Raw genomic sequence first — 26195 nt, 5'->3', positions numbered from 1 at the left:
ATTTGTAAATATTGCATCTGTCCTTCTCAGGGTTTTAGGACCTGCTACAAGGTTTCTCCTTCCTCTAGGTGGGTCAATATGGGAAGGAGAAAAAAAGAATCTCTCTTAAAATTATTCTAATAAGTAACCAAGATTGGGCAGGGGCTAATATTGGTGAAAACAGGCCTTTGGAGGTATAAAACCTTCACACTCAGCCAGTTTTCAAAATATGTGTTTAATTATGTGGTGGTGGGGTGTGTGTGTGTGTGTGTGTGTGTGTGTGTGTGTGTGTACGTGCATGAGGTGATGGAGGTCACCAACATGCTGTCCAGGGTGCAAGGCTGTGGGAACAGCAAAGTAATTTTCACATTGGGCTGGGTTCCGGGGAGTTGCGTGCTGGTCATAGCTTTCAGCTTTGCGGCCTCAGACAGGTCTCAGCCTCCCGTCGCAGGGCTTGAGAAAAATAAGAGGGTGAAATGAGAATCAGTACTTGTTGCAGGGTACATACTGAGTGCCGTGCAAGCGCTTTGGGGGAGGGGAGCGGCTCACAGCCACCCACTGAAGTGGGTAGTAGTCTTTTTTTTTTTTTTTTTTTTTTTAAATTTTTTTATTTATTTATGATAGTCACACAGAGAGAGAGAGAGAGGCAGAGACACAGGCAGAGGGAGAAGCAGGCTCCATGCACTGGGAGCCTGACGTGGGATTCGATCCTGGGTCTCCAGGATCGCGCCCTGGGCCAAAGGCAGGCGCCAAACCGCTGCGCCACCCAGGGATCCCTTTTTTTTTTTTTTTTTTTTTTTTTTTAAATTTTTTAGTGGGTAGTAGTCTATCTCCATTCTACAGATGAGAACACCGAGGCTAGGAGAGATTAAATACTCATCCCAGATCACACCGCGTAAAAAAAAAAAAAAAAAAAAGTGGAATTGGAATCGATTTCCGTTTCAGCCCCACATCCACTCCTGACCACTGTGTCTCCTCTGATCAGGACCCGAAATCCTGTGTATCTGAGTGATTTCTATGTGCGTGCGTGTTTGGGGCAGGAACCATGCCTTCTTGACGGCCGCCTCCAGACTTGAGAGAGTGCTTAGAAAGTAAACGGATCCACAAAGCTGGATTTTTACTCCCGAGCAAATGCAATCCCTCCGGGGGCGCGAGGCTTCTGCAAGGTGGGGGGGGGGGGGATGCAGGAGTGGGGGGGGGGGCAAGCTCTCCGTCCAGTGGAAAGTTTCTCAAGCCAAGGCTTCCCCGAGGAGGAGCTCTCCCCTGCTCTACAGTTTAGGGCTTGCATGTGCTTTGTCGGGAGTGGAAAACTACGTAGGTTGCGGGGGATCCAGCAGCCCGGCGGGCGCACGGGGGGCTCGGCGGGGCGGGCGCGCTCCCGGGCTCCGGCCGCCGCGGCGCGGGCGAGGGCGCGGGCGCGGGCGAGCGCGGACCCGGAGCGAGTGGCGGCTCCCCGCGAGCCGGCGGCGGGGCCCGGCTCCTCCCTGCCCGTCTCCAGAAGCTCCCCTTGCATTGTTTTCCAGGTGAGAACCGGGCAAGAAGGCGGCGGCTGGCGCGCTCCCCGCTGCCTGCCGCCCGGGCCGTCTGCGGCTGCGGGGCTGCTGGGAGTTTTTAAGCTCTGTGAGAATCCTGGGAGCTGGTGATGTCAGACTCGTTGGGTCATTTGAAGGTTAGCAGCCCGGGAAGGGTTCACCGAAAGTTCACTCGCATATATTAGGCAATTCAATCTTTCATTCTGTGTGACAGAAGTAGTAGGAAGTGAGCTGTTCAGAGGCAGGAGGGTCTATTCTCTGCCAAAGGGGGGACCAGAATTCCCCCAAGCGCGCTGCTGGAGGACCGGGATGCCGAGGACGCGAGCGAGCCGGGCAGGGTCTGTCTGGGCCCCGTCGGGCTAGGATCCGGACCGCCTTCGGAAGGCTGCTTGCAGGCATTTGCTTGGAAGGAGAACTTGGGATCTTTCTGGGAACCCCCGCCCCGGCTGGATTGGCCGAGCGAGCCTGGAAAATGGTAAATGATCATTTGGATCAATTACAGGCTTTTAGCTGGCTTGTCTGTCATAATTCATGATTCGGGGCTGGGAAAAAGACCAACAGCCTACGTGCCAAAAAAGGGGCAGAGTTTGATGGAGTTGGGTGGACTTTTCTATGCCATTTGCCTCCACACCTAGAGGATAAGCACTTTTGCAGACATTCGGTGCAGGGGAGATCATGTTTGACTGTATGGATGTTCTGTCAGTGAGTCCTGGGCAAATCCTGGATTTCTACACTGCGAGTCCGTCTTCCTGCATGCTCCAGGAGAAAGCTCTCAAAGCATGCTTCAGTGGATTGACCCAAACCGAATGGCAGCATCGGCACACTGCTCAATGTAGGTTTATTTTTTTCCCTTCTTCTACCAAGAAAAAAAAAAAATGAATTGTCTCTCTTGCATGCAATAAAGACGTTGGAAACAAACTGCATTGGTAGCAAGACAAAGGATTTAATGATTTAATGCTGAAAGGGTGTGATATGCTGGCGTGCATATTGATTCCCTCTGCTGAAAATTTCCTGTTAGATGTTTTCTTCCCAAACAACCCCTCCCGAACCCCGCTCCTCTCCTTAACCAACCTTAGGGTCTCTCGAAAAACAGTTTTTAAAAATATGCATGGAGGGGGTGGTGGTGAAAAGTAGAGTGTGACCACAGGACTTTGAAACATTCTTCAAGTAAGGCAGTTTGACACATTGTGCAGTTTTTTACTAAAATGTATGCAGAGGGGAATTTAACTTTGCTGTTCTTTGGATTAGCTGCTAGTTGTATATATTCCCCCCTTGTGTGTTTCAACAGTCCCAAGTAATTAAAATATGACATCGTCCTTGCAAGGAATTTAGCCTAATTAGGGTGGCTGCTGCTCCTGAAGTTCATAAACCACCAGTTAAAGCTGCTGCTTCCAATGTTTTCCTTGCTAAGGGAAGGCAATATTTCTTAGCATTGACCCTGCTGCCACCTTTCCGAGTCACTTTGTTGCTCTAAGAAGTTGCTGTTTTGCTAGAAAACTACTGGCAATGAACACCCCTTGGGCTGAGCCATCCATTATTTCCATATCTTGCAATTCATCCCCGAACCTGGACATCACTTAAAGGAAAGGAAATATAAGTGGAGTAGCCCAGTTTTTTGTTTTTTGTTTTTTGTTTTTTTTTTAATATTGACTATTTGGTTATCTGATGCTGACATGATGCCGAGGCACGCATCTGGTCAACAGTAGTGTGGCTGCAGGGCTTGAGAAATGACCAGGAGCCCCAGAAAATCCCACCTTCGGGTGGCTGTGGTGGGAGCCTGCAGGATGCATCGCTGCCCTGACAGTGATTTAGATAAATGGCTCAGCTATCTATCAAAATGTTTTTAGTACTTTATTTGACAATTCATTGGAGCATTAGCCTGAAAATGACATTTTAAATCTTTGTTTTCAAAGAGGTCAAAGTTTAACTGGAAGAAATTGAGTTTTCCTAATAACATGGTGCCTTATGTAAAGAGGGAGAAGAAAAGGGAAAGAGAGTGGACAGTGACCAGATTCAAATTGCTCTCTCTGAAACTTTGTCTTAGCAATAAAGACTCGCTTCTTGGGCCAGGAAATCAACAGGTTTGTAGCTGAAAAATCAATAACCATTTGATGCCAACAGTCTGGCTGTCTGACTTAATATTTCGTAGAGCCATAACCAGGGCAAAAAGAATATAGTTTTCAGAAAGTGTCTTCATCTTCAGCGGCTCCCCAAATGCCTTTTCTTTCCTGCTGTGCCTGTTTTCTTTCTGGAGAATTCAAAGAAACTCAGTGTTACAAAATAATTTTATAATCCACTAACAGATCTTTCAGACCTGTCCTCTCCGTAGCAGTTAAAAGAGTGTGAACAGTTTCACTCGGGATCTCAGGGAACTGGGGCTCTCCAGAAGTTTTTCTTATAAGAGAAAGTTCTATGAAACATATTTTTAATGAAGGGGGGGGGGTGGAATGCTCGGGACCCTTGGCGGAAAGCTATTAGACCTAATAGAGCCTTCACAAGTAGACATTCTCCCTTTTGTAATTAACCCTCCAAACATGCCTATTAAGTTGTAGGAGTAGGGGGAAAAGCTTTGTTTGTTCTTGAACAAGTTAAACAAGGGATTTGCCTTATCTAGGGAGAGCGAGTGGTGAATGTGTCATTCGCCTAGGGCCAGCCGATAAGCAAGAAGTGTTGATAACAGCAAAGTTCAGCTAATCAAAGAAACTTGCATTAGAAAAAGTAAATAAAGGCGTTTGACAAAGGGATTTCAGAAATTCCAGTGTCTTATTTTTGTAAGCAGGGCAATTAGAGCTTATTGTGGTCAATTTCACAAGAGTTCCACTCGCATACCCCCCAGCTATAGGTTAAATGAATAAATTGTAAAAATTGCATATGCCCCTGCAGAGCACTTTATCCTCCATCAACCACTTTATGACGGTCAGTTTAATTCTTCAAGAGATTCAGGTTTTTAAGCGTAAATAAAAATTCTAACAAATGTCTGCCACATGGTGTTTGGTTCGGGGTGGCATGGGTTGTAAGGACTTTTGAAATGAAAGCATATTAGGGCTTCATTTGGATAAGTAAGAACATAAAAACCACAACCTTTTCCATTTTACTTAATGACTGTTTTGACGAGAAGCAGATCTGTTTGCGCTCTTCACACAGAGGAAACAGTGGGCAAGGAGAAAAAAAAATAGCACTGAATTCCTACCAAAAGTATTTTCTGCTTTGAGATTCTATTTTTGACGTGTGGTGTGTATGTGTGTGTATGTGTAGTAATTAGAGTAAACCCTTTGAATGAAAAAACACATCAGAAGCGGTCTTTGAAAGGGGTTAGGATATTCTTTTTATTTTCTTTTTAAAATTTTAACGACAGATAAATGACATGCCAACCAGCTACCGGTTGGAGTAGGGCCTGCGAATGGCTTGTTATAAAAATTCGAAGTCAGGATTAGCGGGCTCTAAGGGAATGTGGTATAAATAATACGATTTAAGACTGCCCCTGGAAGGTATCATAGTCACAAAGTTTCTATTCATGTGCCTCCTGGATTATCTCGGTTTTAGGGCTGCTCCAGATGTTTTCAGCATTCATTGCTCAGTGGGCATAGGATAAATCCTAATATTTGTGGTCTAAATATAGTTGCTTTCGGTGAAATCCTGAGTGTGACAACTTCTTGGCCCTCTTCCCCGTCATCTCCATACTCAGCCCATCAAAAGAAAAAAGGAAAAAAGGATATTTTCTTTTTGAAATAGTATTTTGCCCATTTAAAGAGGATAAATCATCTGTTTTAAAAACAAACAGTGATGTGTGATCAAGGAAGGAAGAAAAGTCCCCTTCTCAAAGCCCTGGGACCTGAATTTTAAGTATTACACAGTATCCAAATCCTCTCCTAGTGAGATATAAATTGGGGTCAAAGTGGCAAAATCAAAGATACTCTCTGAAAGAGACGAAATAAAGACTGAAATAAAGACTGACAGCCACCGTATGAATTGAATGGGGTTTTGAATAAATATTTCGATGAAAAGGCTCAATTGTTTTTCTAAAGTAGGACATAATTTTCTGCTTCTCAGCCACATGACAGTGGTAACTAATACCATCAGAAAGAAAAAAGAAAAGGGACTTTTGCTCACATCTCCCGAACACAAGATAGGGTCACTTGAAAACAAGCAGAAGATTCACAAAGTTTTCCTCCCCTGTAGGAAAAAAAAAAATACTAAAATTTTGTCATTACGCTGATAACTTGGTACTTTGGGTAGGGAAGAGTTGATGAGCAACCTAGAAGGAAAGAAAAAAAAAAAAAAACCAAAGCAGAAGTTTTAAATTTTCTCACCATAGAGTGTGGATTCCAAAAAATAAGATAGGAGAAGTAGACCTCTGTCTTCTTAAACTTAGGCTATGGAATTGATCTGGAAGCTCCAGTTGGCGTTTGATTCGCCAGCCCAAATGCGAAAGCCTTTGCTTTGAAACAGGCCTTTTAAATTTATTTATTTATTATTTATTTATTTATTTATTTATTTAACCAACCTTATTAGATAAATGATCGGAATGGCCATTTCTGATAACTGACCTGAAACAGAAGTTTTGTTCTTATTTCTGGAAGCCTGGCTTTGACCATATATAACCAGTCAGTACTGTCATGAACTTTAAAACATAAAAGTAAAAACGTTCTTCTGGATATCAGATGCTTGTAATTTTATCTTTAACATGTTAAGTCTCTGAGAGGAAAAGGGAAGAAAATCATACATTTTCTCCTTTGTACATTCTACCAGCATCAATAAACTATCTCTGAACGGAATACATGAGAAATGATTAAGATTGTAAATTCTGCTCTCAAGGAATTTGTAATCTTTAAAATCAGATTTTTTTGTTTCTTTGTTTTATTATTATTATTTTTTTTACAAAAGGCTAGGAATTTTTAAATGAGAAAGTTACTGTCTAGGAGGAAAATAGAGATGTGAAACCGAGATGCAAAATACAGAACTCTCTTCAGGTCACACAGGACTTATTAAACAATAAACGCAGTATTCATATTAGAACATCTTACAAAGAATCTTCTATAGAGTTTGAGTTACATGTAAGTGCCAGTAAATTTATCTTTAAATGACATTTTTATATTTTAAACGTTCTACTATAGATTCAGTTAACTGTCAATTAAATACATTCTTTTGGAAATGGGAGCTTTTGATGAAGGTTAATCAGAAAAATCTTGGCTAAAAACCTTTCCAAAAGATATTAATGTAGAATCTTGCCTTTCAAATTATAGGGTAGTTAGGGCAATCGTACATCTCTGGTTTTCTAGAATAACCCACTTCCAGATATACTGTCACAATTCCCACATAAATCATGGAAATATGCCAGATATTTCAATATTACGACATTTCTGAGGCTGCCCCTTGAACCCAGGAGTGGCACAGAAAGTCTTTGTTTGGATTCTATGGTCAATATAGCTAGAGCGCTCGCAGTTTAATTTTTCCATTATGACTGAACACCGCCTTGTGCTTCTGGGTCATTCTTCTGAACACGAATTCCTTTTGTGGCAAACTGTAGATCTGTAAATAGCACCCCTTGCAAAATGGATTTAAGTTTTATGGCTGTGGTTCTGATTCCAGCACATGTGTGTATTGGGAGTGGGGGAGGGGTCGACTTATTAAATGGAATCACTAGGAACAAATCTGTAGCAGTTCTCGGCCAGCTTCTTTTAAAAAGTTGAAACGGGTGGTGATGGGGAGAGGAGAGCCGAGTTAACTCAGGTTCCAGATTTATCAGGATCCTGCCTGTAAGTGGCTTGGCCTAAGTACCTCTTGTTAAATAGGAGATGAGATAACCTTCCCCATCTGTAAGATCTAATAACACAACCTCATCAGTCAATATGTTGCCCTGAATTCTTTTTTCCTTTCTGGCTTCCTTACCTCATCGTTAAGAAGTTATGATTCCCGCCTCACCCCACGCCCCTAAACCCCTTTAAATGAATAATAAAAAAAAAGTTGCCCAAGTTCTCTCCACCTGGGAAGTAGTAAGGGTGAGTCTGCAGGTATCATTTGTCTTGAGCTTTATTATTTATCTTGAGCTTTCAGAGCTTCTTAGATGAGAATTCAAACAGGCAATGGAACTGCTGACTTGCTTTTTCTTTGGACTTGCAGGGTGGGGAGCGAAAGGGGGCCATTCAGTAAGATAAGACTCTTGGTCCCCTGTACGATAAGGCGAGGATAACAGGAACTGACGTCAGCCAGGCGACCCAGGCTGGCCAAGCATTTCCTCTAGTCAGGGCCCATGGATTCCAGGAGTCTCCAGGCCTCCCCCCCCCCCCCCACTGCTGCTGAACTGAACCAGCTGGGGGTGGGGGTTGGGGGGGGCATGAAGAAAGCTACTTTCCACAGGAGTGATGGTGGGTGACCATGTCCCTCATTCCCCAAAGGAGATTCCTCTAAATAGAACAAAGAGTCACTGGGGTGGAAGGGAGTGATTTCTCTAAAAGCAGATTCTGAGAATATAATTGCAATTTTACGTTGTCCTAGAATAGGTATTTGTTTTCCAGCTGTCCACAGTTTTCCTCTGATGTGTCTTGAGCCGGTCTATCCAGCAGTCACCAAATCCCATCACCCCTGAGCCCCGCCAACTCTCTGTATAACAAAATGGGAGGGAATTCACCTTGTCAGTCAATCCCTGGGACTCCTATTTACTTTCCTAAGTACCAAGTTCCCACCCCCATCCGCATCATATGACAGCGCTGCTAAAACCATTTCAATCAGGCCACCAGCCCTGACAGCGTCCAGCAGTTTTTGCTCTCCTTTCTCTGTCTTTTCTCTTAAACACAGATTATTTTTGCCTTCGCGAGTATCTGTGATTTGAGGTCCGGAGGGGAATCTCGAATGAAAGAGCCTATTTTTTTTTCCAAGTTCACAGGTTCTCCAGACTCTACTCTTTTCTCAAAGATTGCTCTGTTGTTGTTGTTTTCAAGTTTGAGTGTGGAATAAAGGGTGACTCTCCTGATTTGACCCAGATATGGTGAAATGTTTTTTTTGTTATTATTGACCAATTACTGTTTGCCACAGATTGCATTTGACCACATCAGGAAAAACCAAATTGCTGATTCCAAAATACTCTGGTAGAAGTAATGCAGATGAGACCGTAAGACGAGTATGTCTGTTAACTGGTAGAAAATTTGGATCAGACATTTATCTCGGTTTTTCTCTAATTTCCAGAGCAAATGAAGACCTCACCTAATAAATGCCTCTTCTCAGAAATATTAAAGCTTTCGGGGCTACAGTACCTATGTCTTGTTATCAAAGTCCGTAATTATAAAAAGGCTGATGATCTGAAGGCTGTTTCAGCTTCAAAAGATTTTTTAGGGTCTGGTCTATTGGAAAGCTTGGGGGTATAATTAAGTAAAATGGAAATGGAGGCAAGCGAAATTTAGTTCCTGATGTTTTAATTTAGCTCAGTACTGCCATGTGTTATTGAAGAGAATTCTTAAAGGCAAACATAATTATTTCATTATGGTCCTCAGAATGCTTTCATTGGCTTTAATGACAAGAAGCTGTGTAAAAAGGCATACATTTTAATTAGTCCTTCTTATATTTACATCAGATAAATAACAAATAATTGATGAAAAACAAGTCTTTGGAATGGATGATTTCACATAGTGCGCTGGTTACAGTTTAATGATGAAACATTTCTCTGTTGCTTTGCATTTTAATTATCCAGACATTACAGTAGTGGTGCCATGGAGTTAAAATACTGTTGTTGCCATTTTATTACAAAAAAATCACAATTAATGCCTATGAATCAGAAGCGGAAAAAGGTAGCTAGAAGCGCATCTTAGAGGAAGTAAATTGCCAGTCCCATTAATTTTACTACGTTTGTTAGCACTCACTTTGATCACTTTTTATCTTTTATGCTTTATCCTTTTGGGTTAAGATTGTCAGGGGTTTCACATGCGTTTTTATGGCCACATCTTCTCCTAAATACCTTTCTTTCTCTCTTGCCGCCTGTTTGGAAGACTTGCCTGAAAGGTACTTTGCCAAATGTGTGCTGGAAATTCAGAGCCTTTTTCCATGTTGCAGGCTGCCTTACCTTTGATTTTATATGAAAACCCATTTCACATGATTCATCCGTTTTGGTGTACAGAACACTAATTGTTATTATTGATTTTAAATTCCGTGACCATTACAAGTAACCCAGATGACTGGCAGATAAAGGGTAATAATCCATGGAGTTCTGGAACTGTTTCATGTTTGTCTGGAGTACTTTATGTGATCAATATTAACTGCCCCATTGAAACTAACTGCTGTATCAAATAACAGTCAATCAAATGAATGTGCTTAGAGATTATTTATTGAAAGCTTTAATTGTTCACTGGGGCCCTGCTTATCAGAGGGAACAATAGGAATTAGAGATAGGATGAACAGGTTTGGATTTGCAAAGAAAGTTGGAGGATGCAGTAGAACAGGGCATCTCTCTGCTACTTGGGCAAGTTTCCAGAAACCCGTGTTGGGCTTACAGTGGACAGAAGTTGCCTATATTCTGACAAAGGTTATCCTATTACCTGTCCCTCTAGAGCATTCTGGCAAAGAATGATTTTCTTGCCCCCAGAGCAGGGGCTGTGAAAAGTCGCCATTCTCTCAGAGTTTTACCACTTCTCCTCTGTGTGCCCACTCGTGTCGACTGCCCTCCCATGCATCTCTCCACCCGTGTGCCCTGCCACTGCCTGCTGGTCTGAGATGTTGGGAATAGCCTGACTTGACACAGGATTAATTTCTGCAGCTGTGAAATGGGAATATAATGTCTACATTGCAGGATTTGCAGAAAGATCAGAGATCCTGTAAAGGAGGATTCTGTTCTCGCCCAGAAAGCATATAGAAGCCACCGAGGAGACAGACTTTCTGCTCTGATTCCAGCGTGACACCTGTGGCTCATGTGTCTTTGCTAATAGCAAACATGCTGTTTCAGTTGGTATCTCTTGTCCCCAGTGAAATGGTTCCTCTGTCTGTGGCTCATAAACTAGGTGACAGTTCTTCCCACTGGTTGCTGTTTGGGTAGTCCTGGCCCTGATTCAGTGGCATCCATTGAACCAAACCCCCAGATTTAGAACAAATGATTGCTTTTTTACATGTGAGCACTGTTACAATGCAACTTCACCCAAAGGTGCATCAGGGGTGTAGTCCATTTTATTGCTCAGCGATGGATTAAATCTTGCATTGTTACTCAGCAAACACCTCTTGGGTCGGCCATGTTCCAGGCACTCCGTTATGTTCTGTTCTATGGGCAAACACCAAGATGATTCCTACCTGGTCCTGGCTCTCTCTGGACTCGTAAAGTGTGGGAGAAATTGTGTGCACAAGTCACCGTGACACAGCCCCCTTATAGCACAGACACAAGTATCTCCTCGGGACTTGGCACATGACTTTGATTATGGAAAGAACTCAAAACTACTGTAACTGCAGCTGGTGCATCAGGTGAGGGATCAGGTGGGTGAAACATTTTTGTCACAGGAGCAAGCAGAGGTTTTCCTGTGTGTAGGCCTCATAGGTAATTTCTAAATGTGGCATACGTAGCAGTGTTTTAAAATTCACTTGAGCAGTGGAGTAAGTGTATACCTTCTGAACTTGCTTCATGAAGACTCTTGTGTGGATATTTTTAGAGTGTTTGTTAAATAATGTTCTTTGGGGGTACGTCTCATTAGCTTAGCTTTCTTTAAAATTTTTTTTAATTTTTTAAAGATTTTATTTATTTATTCATGAGAGACACACAGAGAAAGAGAGAGGCAGAGACACAGGCAGAGGGAGAAGTAGGCTCCATTCAGGGAGCCTGACGTGGGACTCGATCCCAGGTCTCCAGGATCACACCCCCGCCTTCAGCCGGCGCTAAATCGCTGGGCCACTGGGGCTGCCCTTAGCTTAGCTTTTTAACAAATTACCTCCTTCTCTACGATTGTTTCTATGACTTCTTGCTATGTAACCATCCGCCCCCCAAAGTTAGTGGCCTAACAATTTACGATCTCATTAGTCTGTGGATGGACTGGGCTCAGCTGGGCAGGTCTTCTGCTCCACATGATGTCAGCTGAGGCTGCACGGCGGCAAGTCCCGGAAGGCTCACTCCCATGGCTGGCAGTCGACGATGTTGCTCGTTGGCAGGGAGCTCAGCTGGGGCTGTCAACTGGAGTAGCTGCATGTGACCGGCGCTTCTCACAGCATGGCAGCAGTATTCTGAGAGGCAAGGAGGAAACGGAAGCTCCCAGTTCTCCGAGGGGCTGGATGCAGAGCTGGCACAAGTCACTTGCACAGTATTCTGCTGGGTAAGGTGCCCTGGGGCCAGCCCAGATCCCCCAAAAATCCGCCTCTGAATGCAGATTGACAAAGAAAGTGCATACATCCTTAGTCCACCATAACAACCGTCTTCTCGAAGAGGCACACCTTCTCTAGGAAAGGAATGATTGTCTTCTGACAGTAGGGGCTAAATTGAAGCAGTATGGTGGGCTGTGGTTTGTTGTTGTTTGGCTGGTTATGTATTTCACAAAATTCTACTCTCACGACTCTGGGAACGTTGTCATCAGTTGATCCTCGCAAACAATCCCATGTGGAAGGTGCAGTTCTCCTCATTGTATAGGGGAGGCAGTTGTCACTCAGACAAGGAGAGGAGTGTGGCCCAAGGCACAGGGACAGGGAGTTGCACTGTCAACCCCGGGAAGGTCTTGCCTCCATTCTCCGTGTGGAGGTCCTCACTTCCAGTTTAAATCTCATCGCTGTCAGCTGCATGAAGAATTCCTGGAAAAATTTCTTAGGCCCTCATCATGTGGAGAAAAGACCATGGCATGTTTTGGTTTGGGGGGAAATGTGAAAAAGAGAGAAGTCAAGGAACTGTAACTCACCTAGGTCCCTCTGACAACATTATTCCTCCAACAGAAGCCACAGGCTTTTATGTTGTGGAAGAAAGTGTGAGGCCATTTTCTCCTCTTTTGTCCTGTTTTCCATCCTGTTTGTGGCTCAAGTCTGCATGGTTCTTATCCCTCCACAGCTCGTAGGCATTGGGGCAGGATGAGTCTTGTATTTATGGAGGAGTCACAGGAAGGTGAGAGATGAGGAGTAAGGTTTCTTGTGTTATTCCGGTTCATTGGTTACCCTCCTGTAGGGATGGCTACTGGCAATCCTACTGGTGATACCTCCGCCTGAAGCATCACCGTTGTACACTTCCATCACTTGAAAGGAAGGGGTGGGCAAGAAAGCTTCCTAGGAGATGATGAAGTTACATCGCCATTTTGGGATTTGCCATCTATCTTAAGGATGTTTTTTCTTAAAGATTTTATTTATTCATGAGAGACACAGAAAAAGAGGCAGAGACATAGGCAGAGAGAGGAGCAGGCTCCCTGTGGGGAATCTGATGGGAGCTCCATCCCAGAACCCTGGGATCACAACCTGAGCCAAAGGCAGACACTCAACCACTGAGCCACCAGGTGCCCCAAGTATGTGTTTTCTTTTTTTTTTTTTTTTAAGATTTTATTTATTTATTCATGAGAGAGACACGCACACACACAGAGAAAGAGAGAGAGACACGCAGGCAGAGGGAGAAGCAGGCTCCATGCAGGAAGCCCAATGCGGGACTCGATCCCGGGATTCCAGGATTACACCCTGGGGTGAAGGCAGGTGCCAAACCGCTGAGCCACCACCCAGGGTTCCCCTAAGTATGTATTTTCTTTTCTTTTTTTTTTTAATTTTTTATTTATTTATGATAGTCACACAGAGAGAGAGAGAGAGGCAGAAACACAGGCAGAGGGAGAAGCAGGCTCCATGCAGCGGGAGCCCGACGTGGGATTCGATCCTGGGTCTCCAGGATCGCGCCCTGGGCCAAAGGCAGGCGCCAAACCGCTGCGCCACCCAGGGATCCCAGTATGTATTTTCTGTAGAGGGTCCCAAACCTCACAAAACTATTACTGCTTAATGAAATTTACATAAATAATTATGATTATTAGCTTCTCCCACAATGCTCAATTTCAATGATTTCAGGTACATTTGAAATGCATTATAGTGCTCTGTTTTGGATTTTTATATGCCATGTTCTACCTGGGGTTTTGTTTGTTCGGTTGTTTGGAAACTATTGTTGAATTATTTATGTTGAGGAAATAGAGACAGACGGATGCAATGAAGTGACTTACTAGAGATCATAGTAGGTTCTCGGGGATCCCTGAGTGGCTCAGTGGTTCAGTGCCTGCCTTCGGCTCAGGGTGTGATCCTGGAGTCCCAGGATCAAGTCCCACATCGGGCTCCCTGCATGGAACCTGCTTCTCCCTCTGCCTGTGTCTCTGCCTCTGTCTCTCTTTGTGTCTCTCATGAATAAATAAAATCTTTAAAAAAAAGAGAGATCAAGGGATCATATAGTAGGTTCTGAATGGAAGTGGATCTAAATCTGGAAATGCTGCCCTGTGTTATAGGGATACAGCGCTGTCCTGTGCCCCTGTGCTCATGTGTGATGCAGTGGAGCTGGACATTCTTTATGCACTGCCTCTGCTGTGGGAGCTAGAGCTCCAGGTTCCCTCATTTTTCCATCTGTAAAATGGATCCAGGCTACTTACCCTGAAAGCTTACCATAGACTTAAATAAAAATGTATATAAAGACCCTGTAGTACTCAGTAAATAGATGTTCCCCCCATATTTTATTCAGAAAGTATTTTTGAAATATTTTCAGAAAAGCTGAAAAATTTTACAGGGAACACCTAACTACTCTTGTGTGTCTACCCGTTTCTCCTTTTTTGTGCTTGTGTTTTTTTCTGTTTTGTATTATCAGTTGTGTTCCCTTTCTAACCTGGCACATTTTTGAGGTCAGGTATTGTGTCTTTCTGTTTTCCAGTCCTAGCTTAATACTTAGTACCTGGTCAGTACTGAATGAATTATGGTTAAGTCAATAGATATGTTCAAGCACACCACCACTTGGTATACTAGTTATCAGTGCTGTCCAATAGAATTTCCTACAGCGATAGAAATGATCTATAATTCTGCATTGTTCAATATAGTAGCTGCTCGCCCTGTGTGGCACTGGAAATGTGGCTAATATGTCTGAGGAACTGAATTTTTTATTTCATTTTAATCTATTAAGGTTTCAGTAGTTGCATGTGGCTGGTGACTATTGTATTGAACAGTGCAGCTCTCCATACTATTAATACTTTCCCAGTATTTGTTCCTTCTCAATTTTCCTTTAGCCCTTCTTCTTTCCTATTGCTATTAAGGAGCTCTAATTATCTCTTTATGTAGATGGTGAATAGATTAGGGGAGTGGAATGTAAACAGAATATTAGGGTGGTGATTTGGGTCATTGTTTAACTTGTTTTCCTTCGGGGTGGAACTAGTTTTCCTAGGGCCTGGCAAATGCAGAGCAACACTTATTGACTAACTATAGAGCTAAACCAAGATTTTCCCAGAATCCCGGTGCTCTGGATTTCAATTATATTCCTTGTAGCAATCATATATCAGGTAGCATCAAATTCTATTCCTGTGCTCTGTGCCCTCTTGGCTTTCAAATGGACACACAGTGTCTTCCAACATTTTCAAGCTATGTTCAACTAATTTGAAAATCTTCAACTTCAGGGAGGCAGAGATGAACAGGTTACACTCTAGGGAAGGCTCACTGTGTGTTCTAGAGAATGCCATGCTGTCTCTCCCACAGGCACCTTCTCCTGCTCACATAGGCTTACTCTACTTCCTAACCCAGTGCCCGGCACACAGTAGGTGCTCAGGAAATATGCTGAGAAGAGTTCAGTATTAACGAACATAAAATTCAGTACATCTCAAGTGGTCTCTGATTTATGTGTATATTTTGGGGTCTCTAAGAAGACCCGAAGTAAACTTGTAGGGAGCTGTCAAAACTTGGAAAGTACAAGTTGGCCATTAAGGTGAGCCTTTGTCCATGTGTTAGCTGAAAAGCTGGCCTGAACGGGCATGGGATGTTTTCTTGGACTTCTGGCACTTGTTTTCAGATCCTGGGAATGGATTTTCTGTTACCCAGGACATGGTCATTCCTCTCCTCCCCTTTTTTTATTTTCTATCCCAGGAAATGATGTCAAGAAGGTAAAGAGAAATAAGACCAAATCAAAAACCAAGAGAAAATTTGAGCAAGGTCTGTTCCACCCACCTGGGCCCCAAATAACTTCAAGCTGTGATTGATTTTCATGAGACTGCAAAACTACCATCATCGTAATTATTTATTAAGTGCATATTATCTCTGCCAAGTGCACAAAATGAATTATGTCACCTGGGGAGGGCCCTGTTACTGCTCTTTTGTTTCTTACAGATGAGAGTTCCCAGGCACAGGCCGGTTCTGGGACCCAATTCAGGTCTCCCAAGTAGGAGCAAACAGTTGGAAGCTCCCATCCTAGCTTTGCATAATGTGGGTTGCCTTCCCTCTGCCAACTATGCAAAGTAAACTCCTATTTGCTTTGTGGGGAGGGGGAATAAGAAAGTTGGAAGCCTCAGAACCCACAGAATAATAGGAGGGTTTCCAAGTGAAAGCTGGAAACAATACATTTTTAACAAAATGGGCAGTTAGTCTAATTGCTGTGCCCCTACTGTTCAATTCCTTTTTATGTCCTAATTCATTAAATTATGTGCACACACAGGCTTATTATTTACAGATGTATGCACTTTTAACTGGCTCATATGAAACAGATGTTTCACGAAAGGTAACGGAGAGCAAGTGTTCTAAACCCTCCTTTAGTGGGTATCAAGTGAGTATTATAGCCCATTACCTGCAGGTCTTTTGCTGTTATTTTGAACCACAATGTCCAGTGTGGGGAGAAGAATTCAATCTGTCCCCTGGAGGAACAAATAAAAATACAACGACCCTATAAGCAGACATCTGCATCTCAAAATAAAAGAGGGTGTGTGCAGGTGAGAGGCAGGTGGTGTTCACATGTGGGCTCAGGTGGATATGAATGAGTTTTATAAGCAGTTTGAGAAAAAAAAGGACCCACTGCATTACAGCCAACTTTTGAAAAAAAATTTTAATAGCCTTATTCTATGATATTTTAGTCATTATTGTCCTGGAATTTATAGCTGAGCAATTATCCTACTCCTTTTCACGCAGAATTCCTTAATAATTTTTTAGATGGAATTATTCCATTGCTCTTGTACCTGACAGGGATGCATGCAAAGCGCACAGTACATGAGATGTCAAGTTATTGTCTAAAGAATCTAAAAGAGTTGAAGTGAGCCCTTTCTGCAGGTTCTTTATGACTCTGCCAAAATTATCTTTAATTAATAATTATAGAGTTAATTAACTCACTGCTATGTAACAGACCAACTCAATACTTAAGTGGCTTAAAACACAATTGATTAACTTTCAAGGTTCTGTCTCACTTGGGCTCTTTCGCATGGCTGCATTTGGAAGTGACCGGGGCTGGACTCATCTCTGGGTTTGAGCTGGCTGGATGTTCAAGAAGGCTTGTCAATGTGTCCAGCTCCCCAGTTGAGATTGCTGGAATGGGTGGAAACCCCCATAAGCATCTTTCTCTCCCTGTGGCCTCCTCCCATGATGTGGTCTTCCTTATGGCATGGTGGTCACAGGGCTCTGTATATGGCTTCCCCTAGAATAAGCATTCCTGGAAACCCAGATGGAAGCTGCGAGGCTTCTTATGATCTAGGCTCATGTGTCACACAGCATTACTCTTGCCACATTCTGTCGGTCGGACAGAAATCACAGTAGCAGCTCAGATTCAAGAGGAAGGGCCTTATACATTGGCGTGGATTCCTGGAGGTGTGGTTCATTGAGCAGGCCATCTGTGGAGGCCGCTTACCATACAAATAGCTGTAAAAATAAATGTATACCTCTTTGTCAATGCAAGGCAACACGGCCTAATTGAAAATAAGCATGACCAGTTCATATCGCAGTGGACTGGGTGGCATATGTCAGAGGACAGTCATTTCAAGTACCTCCTCAGAATATCGGGGAGCAACGATAGTCACCCCTGAAAGTCCACAGTGAGAATTATTGTTTATGATTTGTCCGGTCTCTAAACAAACAAACAAAAAAAATTGGAGCAAAAAGATGGCTGAAAAATATGTCATTTTGCACATTGAAAAAGCTGGAAACCATCACAACTGAAATATAAAATGGGACATGAAATATTAAGTGGTATATTAGGTCTATTGCATATATGACCATGAGAGTGCATTTTATTTTGTCTTATGGAGCTCTAAAAAAAAATCCACGTAATGGATTAAAGGTATTAAAACTCCCATATTCTGCTTGGCTCTGGGCCAGGGAACAAGGCACGATAAATAATCCCAATAGACAGAATATGTAGGAAGGAATTTTAAAATGTATTTATGATAGACATATTGACCTCCCTAACTAATAAAAATGTGTACATGAGGTTAGTTTTGAAGGAAATGTGCAGACCTTACACATTTATAGTGCATATAAATACTATATGCACTATAGTGTTAGCATCCTTAAAATACTTCCCACATCTCTGTGACATATGGCTGTCATACTCTATCTTTACCCTGGAAGCAAAGAAAAGCATGGATTTTATAGTAACAAGTACAGTTACTATAAGAAGGGATAGTTTTAATTTCCTTTATCTTAAAGCAGGGGTCAGGAAACTAAGCCAAATCTGGCTTGTAGTATGTTTTTATAAATAATGTTTTATTGGAACATGCCACGCCTGTTCATTTATGTCTTGTCTAGCGCTGCTTTCTTCCTACAGTGGCAGAGTTGAATCGCTGTGACAGAGACCATATGGTCCTCAAGACTAGTATTTACTACCTGGCCCTTCACAGAAAAAGTTTGCTGACCTTGTCCTAAAACATTAACAAATTAATAAGAGGCCTCGGAATAGAAACGAGTGCTTTGTTTCTCATTTATAATAACCCCCTACGTGGATTCAGGAAGCCCATTCTAGATCGAGCCATTCCCTCTGTGACCTTCACCAAGTCTTATAGCTTCTCTGGGCCTCAGTTTCCTCCTGTGAATAATGGAGATTAACACACGGATAATGATAATAAAGCCTGCTCTTCTTCATGCTCTTGTCATAAGCGAGCACACGGCGGGTAACGTGAGAGCAAACACATCGTGAGTCATCCGATGCCACGTAATGGGTGCTGTTGGCACATTCCCCTGAACTGGCCACAACAATCATCATTGGTTTGATACTGCATATGAAAATTTTTTTTTCAGATTGTGTTTATTTATTCATGAGAGGCACACAGAGAAAGGCAGGGACATAGAGGGAGAAGCAAGCTTCCCGTGGGGATCCCCATGCAAGACTCAATCCCAGGACCCCAGGATTACACCCTGAGCCACCCAGGTGCCCTGCATATGAGAATTTTTTGCACAGATTTTCTTCTTTCACTCACTCGGTTTTTCAACTAATGTGAATTGAGTCCCTCCTGGGTGCCAGGCACTCTCTTAAGCACCAAGCAGTATGTAAGGAGGTATTCAAGGAAGCTGTCTCTGAGGGTGCTGTGCTTACAAAAAAGGGATGAGCCAGAAGAGCCAGGAGAACCCATGAAGAGAGGATTGTAGTAGCATGTTGGCTTAATGCCCAAGTGGCTAGGAAGAAAGGGAGTTGAGAGAGATCATAAGGAGGTAGAGCTGACACATACTGCTTTCCTGGTACAAGCTTGTAAAGAATCTCTTCTGTGAGGAAGGACAGCTATTTGAGCAAGGAAAATGGGAAAATGGAAGTGAAGGTCAGCAAATCAAGACATGAAAGTGTAGTGTAGAAGAAAGATGGGAAGGTAGGGGCACTTTGGCTGGTGCAGTCAGTAGAGCGTGACTCTTGATCTCCAGGGTTGTGAGTTCTAGCCCCATGTCGGGTATAGAGATTATTTAAAGATAAAACCTAGAAAGAAAAGAAAGAAAGAAAAGAAAAGAAGGAAAAAGAAAGAAAGAAAGAAAGAAAGAAAGAAAGAAAGAAAGAAAGAAAGAACGAACATTGAGATTCATCAACACAAGTGTATTCTTGATACTTTAGTGATGTTAACCGTACCATACTATGTGACAGGCATTGCGCTTGTCATTGTGTCACTTTACAGTGATTTATAATTTAATGCTCACGATGACCCAATGAGGAGTACACTCTCATTGTATACAAGGAGAAATTGAAACTCAGAGAGGTTAAGTAACGCTCACAGTCACACAGCAGGTTGCAGAATTAGGATTTGAACCCAGACACATTTCCAACCACATGCCTTGGCTTATCTTTAAAGTTGGAAAGTTCCCTAAAGGAAGGAATATCCAAAAAAGACTCGACCTTGGGGACTGCTCATGATGGGAAGTTTGGTGAAAATTTCTTTGAGTTAGCCATTTTGTTTTTAAGAACTACAATTAAAACACTTTGAAGCTGTCATTCTCAAGAAACATTGAAAAAAAAAATCAGTTACGAAAGAGAAACACAGCAGTTACAGCATTTCCATAAACCTCATTCCATATAGAAACTTCAGATTCTTTTAAATGTCGCCAAGCACATCATTCTTGACCTGATGTGTTAAAGTCTTCTTAGGTAAGTAGAAGGTGCAGGGAGTATGTTCTCTATCATCCTTCTTCTAGTTACTCTCTCACCCACCCTGGTCCTCCTGGGAAGAGAGTAATGCAGCCCCTAACATGGAGAATTCCAGATCTGTAGACAGTGACCAAGGAGCCATAGCACAACTTTAGAATTCTGGATGTTGCTTTCATTTCTTGTGCCAATTAAGCTTTGGTTAGAGGAGTATATATGGCCCACTGGCAAGAGAGGGGAAAAACCATCTCAGGGGTGGGGCTTCCAGAGCTGCCCCCCAGCCCCCCACCCCTGGCCCCCAAAGCTGGCAGTTGTGCAGGTCACATTTGGCCTGAGTGACTGCTCCCGACAGTGTGTAGTCACACGCCCTTGGAGTACTGCCAAAGGCCTCTGCAACCTTGGTTTTAGCTGCTGCCATTCTGCCTGCTGGGGGTTGGTTTCTCGGCAGGGCAGGGAAGATGTGGGAGGGGTTTGTGGGTGTGTGTGGGTGTGTATGCGCCTTCTAATTCCTGTGTTTGCTTCTGGGGGACTTTCCTACTTTATTGCTCTGACTGGAAAGAAAAGAGGGCATTATTTCTCTATGCGTAGTTTCTTTCTTTTTTACTTTTCCAGCTTTACTTTTGGTCTTTATGCTGGGATAACTCTGTGTGTGTGTGTGTGTGTGTGTGTGTGTGTGTGTGTGTGTGTGTGTATCTTAGATGTAGTCTGTATATTTTCAAACTTGCTGGCAGGGAATATGTCAGCCTCTTGCTGGAGAAGTTCCATGTGGTCGTAGGGGCGTCATTATTTTCTGCCAACACCATGATCACACTCCTCATGAACCGCAGACCATTTGCATCCCCATCCCTGCCCATGGGTTCCCATCTATGTGGCCTTAAACAGTTACATAACCACTGTGCCCCCAGTTTCTTGCCCGTAAGGACAAAATACTAAGACTGCCTATTTCCTAGGGTCATTATGGGGATCAAGCCGGTTACTATATGGAACGTTCTTAGAACAGAATGGGGGCTGGAGGCTAGGTCACAGTATATGCTCTATAAATGTTAGCTATTAATATTGTTATGATGTTACTGTTTGACTAGACTCTAGAGATGTTTCTGTCATCTTCTCAGGTAACAATATTAGTCATATTCAGATAGCACTTACCCACATTTCCCTAAATACCCTAATAATGAAGTTCTGGCTGTTTATTTTTATGTATTTGTATAGAGTTCACAAAGTGTTAGCCCTGCCAGGTAGTAAGTATGCTTGCCATCTCCACTTTTCAGATTCGGGAACCTGAGGCTCTGGAAACTAAAGTGACTGCTGGTATGTGGCAGGGTTAGGAACCTAGTATAGGCCTTCTGCCCGCTAGGATGCTGGGCCCACTTCTCTGGCGCTGCAGGAAATCATCTTCTTTGCTGTTCCACAGCTTTGTCCTAAAGTCTCCCCACAAGTACCATCCTTACCCTAGATTGAGGTTTTCAGCCTCAGCACTCCTTGTAATTTGGGCCAGATAATTCATTTGGGGGAGAGGGAGGGTGCAGGGCTGTCTTGTGCATTGTGGGATGTTTAGAAGCATCCCTGGCCTCAGCCCACTCACTAGCTGCCAGTAGCAGCCTCCAATCATGACAGCCACAATGTCTCCAGAGATTGCAAAATATCTCTTGGGGGGCAAAATCAATGTTGGTTAAGAACCACTCCCTGGGTTAAGAAAGATAGAAGGGAAATGTTGGGGGAGGGTGATGGAGGTAAGGGTTGGCTGTCACTCATTAACCACTTACTGTGTGCCAGGGAAGTTGCAAATATTGTCTCCCTTTCTTCACCCACAAGAATTTTAAGATTATCTGCATTTTCATGAAAGGGAAACTGGGACTCAGAAAAGTAGAGAAAACTGTATGGCCATTAAATTAGTAAGTGCCTAAAAGACGGATCCAAATCCAGGTTCATCTGGCAGGAAGCCCATGCCCTTCCCATCACTTCCTACGCACAGTTTTCTGCAGGCTTCTGTGTTGTAGTTCTTCTTAGGACCCAAGAAAACCCACCCAGCGAGGATTATGTGGGTTTCAAAGTTATTTTGACACCACTCACGAGTGTGTACCTATAAAAATAAAACAAAACCAAAAACCTTCTTTGCAGCCAACTTACAAGCCAAGTAAGCAGATCATCATTTTGTTGAGAAAGGTAGTTTGGGCTCAATTTTGGTGTCACCACCAAACTTGAGCTTTCTCAGCTCTCGGGATATAGCAAGAATCCCCATGTGATACAGCATAATTTCATTATCCTCTCCTTTAAATACCGTATTCCAAAAAGTATCCCTTCATAACTCTTCTGTTAGGCTGATATCACCGTGGTTTTTAGTATATATTAGCAATACATAAGCAAAGAATTTTGTATCTGAGATGATATATATTTTAGTGCTACAGTTTTAATCAACTTTATGTGCAGGAAATTTGAACAGATAATAGAATGTCATTTATTAGTGCAATAATTGCTTTTTTAGAAATTATGGGAATCCTGATTAGAAGTAGAATATTGAACTGAATCATTTGGTGTTGAGATAAACTCTTCAGGGGGACCTTAATATTGCAATGCAATTAGCTTCATCTATACATGACTCCCGAGACTGGTTCCAGCATTTGCTCAGTTAATGCAGTTCCATTTCTGATGCCTCTCAGTTCAGATCATTAATAAGTAGTTAGATGTGTCGGCCCGTTAAGTGATTTTAAGGGAGAATTTATTTGAACCCTGTCATAAGCTATCTTAGTATGTCCTAGAAAATAGTGATATAAAGCATCGTCTGTTAAAAACGTCACCCAAAACAACCTATGAGATAATTTTCGACTATGTTCCTTGAAGCAAGAAAGCATATTATCAAAATGAAATGTAGGTGTTGAACGTGTCATGGTCCCTTATGAAAATATGACAGCACTTCCCATGGTAAAAGTCAGTCCCAGGAGTAATTTCTACTGCTGGCCGTGAGCCCAGGCAGGTGTAGCTATAATATAGAGTGATTAGTGGATGCTGAGCCACTCTCTCTCCCTCCCTCTCTCTCCCTCTCTCTCATTTTAAAGCCCAAACTATCTTGTCGAATTTAGCCATGTCTGGAATCAGATCAGTGTTTGGAAAATTATCACCATGACTTAAAAGAAAGGGGGGTACACATCCTGCAGGTCTCAATTTTAGTCAATAGTCCTGACCAGACCAGATCCAGTGACGTTTCTAGCAAAGAAAATAAACGAGAAGGTTAAAAGCTGTGGATCTTCATAAAGTAATAGCGATAGATATTAAGCCATTTCCGCCTCTTTTGTAAAGGCTGAGAGTGGTGTTTTTTTAAATTCCTAATCCTAAAGTGTGGAGTTCCTGGTCCCTTCCCTTCCCCTGGTTTTGGGGAGGAGTCAAATGTGTTAATAGGTATTAAGCAACTAGCACCGCCCCTGGCACCTAGTAAGTGCTCAGTAAATAGCAGATACTATTAGTTCAGGCTCTTCCTGTGCAACTTTGAACCCGCTGCCAACTACAGTCCACTGCCAGGATTCTGTGGGAGAGAAGGAAGGCTTCTGGCTTCTGGCGAGCATAAACACACCGCCTGAAGTTCTCAATGTATTAAGTACTTAACAAGGTGGGGTATTTAGTAAGGACCTGTGCAAGGGGGAAGCTGACAGAGTTTCCACGCCAAATTGACTCAGCAAACTGGGATTCTCGGAAGATTAGAGCAGTAATAAGACATTTTCATGTCGCGGTGTCTCAAATGTTCACATGCATAGGAATTTTTTCTTAATTAAAAAAGAATTTTTTGTTTGTTTGTTTTAAGATGCCTGTTTTGATTCGGCAGGCCTATGCAGGTGGAGCTGAGAGCCTGCCTTTTAACCAGTTGCCAGGTGATGCCGATACTGCTGGTCCCGGGACAAAACTTTGAAAAGCAAGGCTTTTCTATAAGGACTCCAAAATCAAAGTCTCCCCCACTGCCCCCCCCCCCGCCCCTGCTTTTGTCCCCTGCCTGTGTTCAGCACCTGTTGCATGTGTGGTCAGAATAGCAGGGATTCTCATAACCCAGCTCCAGCCCTCGGCCAGGATCCCCGGTGACCCGGGCAAACACACACTCCTCAGGGTCACGGGCAGGTTACTGAGTCAGGACTGCCAGAGCCCCGCGTTGATGTTTTCCTTCCCCCTACCCCCCCCCCCCCTTTGCCAGCCCCAAACCCAGGACTAATCTTGGAGCTGCTTAATAATAACAAAGCCAGCAGCAGAGTGAGGCGAGACCATTTGAAAGCAAAGGTTTTCTTGTTTGGCAGTTACCTAGCTTCGCGATGCGAGTCACAGATTTGCAAATCCCATGCGTGTGGAAACAAACCGCTTCTACTGAAAGACGATCAAAAGCTGACCTCGCCCCCCGCCCCCACCCCCCACCCCCGCCAGGAGGAGGCGACGGGAAAATCAAATGAGCGACAGTTCGGAGGAGTTTTTTTTTTTTTTTCCTCCCCCATTCTACCGTTTCGAGGCGTGTAAATTATATTTTAATAAAACGTCTACACCCGCGCTCGCACGCGCATGCGCACACGCAGGCAGCGGAGAATCTGGTTCTAATTACTTGTACTTTAGTTGAACTTTGGCGTTTCCTTTGACTTTCTCCCTAATGTATGTGAGCTGTGGGCCCTGCAATCCTGCAGTGAATCCACAGAAAAAGGGGGAAAAAATCCAGACCGGCTCTCTTTGGTGCCAACAAAAATGAAGCCCCACTGAATGTTTTGACCAAATGCAACACTTTGCTATTCTCCCTTAATTAGCTGAAATTACTCCCTCCCACCGGGTCCCGGAGCTCTGGGCTCAAAATTCCCCCGGGGCCATGCAGGAAATGCCTTTTGCTTTACAACTCCTTTTTCTTTTAAGGTTCAGCTGCCCAGAGAGTGCATTAAAATACTGTCTTAATCATCCGAAGGTTCTAGTAGAGAGGCAGGGCTCTCGTAACGTTTGATGCCTGCCTGCTGCTAATCAGGCCCCACATAAAATCCTGAAATCTGTCAACATGGTTTAGGCAGCACTAAATTAGTTCTCACAAAGGGGGAAAAAAAATAGTATACTGTGCTCTCTCTTAAAAATGTTATCTGCTACTTAATCTAACCTTTAGAAAAATGCCAAGCATGTTAGGAATCGTGAAGGGAGCTATTGTTGGAGACTTTCTGTGTGTTTAAATGACACTCAGGTGTGTTGTAACAACAAGGACATTTATACTGTGTTTTCTCAGGTGAGTTAGGTTCGCAAGTGCCAAGTCCTTTTAAACAGGCAACAGCGTTAATTCTTTTCTTTTTCTTTTTTCTTTTTTTTTTTTTTTTTTTGGTTTTCTTTTCTTTGGGGGCATGAATTCACTCCCAGGGTTGGGGCAGTCACTTGGGAGCGCTGGTATTGTGCGTTCACACCGGCTCGGTCGGTGGAGATTCCCTTTACTTTGTTTTTGTTTTGTCTGCCGAGCTCTGAAGTCCGAGGCCCTCGGAGTGGGTCTCCTCGGTGCCACCTGCCCAAGGCTGCCCTGCCTAAGCCGCCTGCTCCCCAGGGGAGGCATAGCGGCCGCGGACAGCCCGGGATAGAAACTTCTACAGCAGCTTGACAGAGGAGTTTTATGTCGAGGACGGCTTTCCTTTTCCTTTAAGGTGTCGCTTGCGTTTCAAGCATCTTATTCTTTATTCCCTTTTTCCAAAAATTCACTTTGTGTGCATGTGTTTTTTTTCTTCTGGGGATGTGTTTTTATTGGATTTTATCCCCCCCCCCCCAAGGGGCTGGGGCGAGGGAGTTAGAAACGGTCCTTTACCTAGAGAGTCTGAAAGTCACTAATTTTAAGCAAATGCCTCCCCCCCGCCGCCCAGGAATGCTGTTGCCAGTTGCTGATCTGGATCACACTTTGAGGAATATTCATTCATTCATTTAAAAAGATTTTATTTATTTGAGAGACACAGAGAGAGAGAGAGGCAGAGACACGGGCAGAGGAAGAAGCAGGCTCCATGCAGGGAGCCCGATGTGGGACTCGATCCCGGGTCTCCAGGATCATGCCCTGATCTGAAGGCAGGTGCCAAACCGCTGAGCCACCCAGGGATCACAAGGAACAATAATTTAAAGGCAAACAAGATCTGTAATGAATTTTTTCCAGAAGGAAGGTGATTCTAGCTTTGTTTCCCCAGTGACAGCCATCTTTACGTTGCGGGGACGGAAAGGTCTCAAATAGGGGCTAGAAGCTTCTGTCAGCG

At 43.4% G+C, this 26195-nt stretch overlaps 1 protein-coding gene across 2 annotated transcripts in view; it reads left to right on the top strand.

Annotated features, from left to right (window-relative positions):
* The first annotated feature begins 1445 nt into the window (after positions 1–1445).
* RARB (retinoic acid receptor beta) overlaps positions 1446–26195 on the top strand; it is a 172918-nt gene continuing 148168 nt past the window's right edge. The window contains exon 1 of one of the 2 annotated variants that reach the window (XM_041734113.1): positions 1446–1986. Coding sequence is in view for 1 of the 2 variants with exons in the window: in XM_041734112.1 (XP_041590046.1) it covers positions 2187–2343 (157 nt within the window). In the remaining variant the exon portion in view is untranslated. Of the gene's footprint in view, positions 2344–26195 lie in introns of both variants that reach the window. The other variant, XM_041734112.1, reaches the window with a different exon arrangement.

The sequence above is a fragment of the Vulpes lagopus genome, chromosome 19 (assembly GCF_018345385.1).
Source record: "Vulpes lagopus strain Blue_001 chromosome 19, ASM1834538v1, whole genome shotgun sequence".
Taxonomy (NCBI): Eukaryota; Metazoa; Chordata; class Mammalia; order Carnivora; family Canidae; genus Vulpes; species Vulpes lagopus.
Note: the sequence above shows the minus strand (reverse complement) of the source record. Positions and strands in the feature narration are given on the sequence as shown.